The sequence below is a fragment of the Entamoeba invadens genome, assembly GCF_000330505.1.
Source record: "Entamoeba invadens IP1 unplaced genomic scaffold scaff_1105074726613, whole genome shotgun sequence".
In the NCBI taxonomy this organism is placed as follows: Eukaryota; Evosea; order Mastigamoebida; family Endamoebidae; genus Entamoeba; species Entamoeba invadens.
The window spans coordinates 15,434-16,363 of record NW_004191869.1 but is presented as its reverse complement, the minus strand read 5'-3'; the positions used below and the strand labels follow the sequence as shown (position 1 = coordinate 16,363).

At 33.4% G+C, this 930-nt stretch overlaps 1 protein-coding gene across 1 annotated transcript; it reads left to right on the top strand.

Moving 5' to 3' along the window:
• Positions 1–136: 136 nt before the first annotated feature.
• EIN_035260 (hypothetical protein) lies at positions 137–682 on the top strand (the record flags this gene model as incomplete). Its single annotated transcript, XM_004185607.1, has 1 exon — positions 137–682. The coding sequence occupies one exon, from the start codon at positions 137–139 to the stop codon at positions 680–682; it is 546 nt and encodes a 181-aa protein (XP_004185655.1).
• Between the last annotated feature and the right edge of the window lie 248 nt (positions 683–930).

Below are 930 nucleotides of genomic sequence, written 5' to 3'. Positions count from 1 at the left end.
GAATTCCAACTCTTTTTATCTTGTCAAGGCAAATGTCGAAATGATTTCTCATACCCTTGAAGCGATGCTTTCAAAGGGTAGTATTACAATAACTGATCTACACAATCTGGCTTTAGTTATTACCAATGTTTTCAACATGGGTGCAAAAACTTCAAAGATATGTGATTTTGCGATGAAAGCTGCTTCAAATATCGAAAAGATCCAAAAATCTTCAATAAAAAGTGGGACTAAAACTGATTGGCAATCCAAATTTTTGATTCCTCGAACTTTTGTAGGTAAGATCTTGAGACTCCTAAAAATATTAAATGAATTCCCCCTTTTCAAAAACGACGACCAATTGAGAGTTGCAATTGATGACACTGAATCATTTTTGCAATATATTATTGCGAAGAACGACAAATTACAAAAGTTTTACAACATTGAAGAAAGTAATGGATTTGATGACTCAGGAATAAACTTTTCTGTTGAAAATGCTATTGCTGCAACTTCTTCTCCAAAACAAGTACAAGCACGTCCCCTCCCACCAGTACCCGCACCCAGATCTTTCATACCAAATACAGAGCCTCCACTACCACCACCTAGAACTTTCCCATCACAAGCAGAGAGGTACCACAACCACCACCAAGAACTTTGTATCGTGACAGAAGGTCCAGTGATTATGAAGATCCTTCTGAAGCAATAGAAAGAAGAAGTAGTAGAAAAAGAAATATTGAGACAGGCAGAGATCCGAGAGAAGACCTTTATGCCAAAGTGAACAAAAGAAGATAAGCAAATTTCATTATTTGAACTATATTTTATTATTAAAACAAACCCATTTAATATTAAAATAGTAAAAGTGTTATAAAGTAATTAAATTAAAAATCAATGTTAAATATAAAAAGGAAGAAATTTGAAATGTGAGTGCAACTTTGTTTATAGTATAATTGTAAT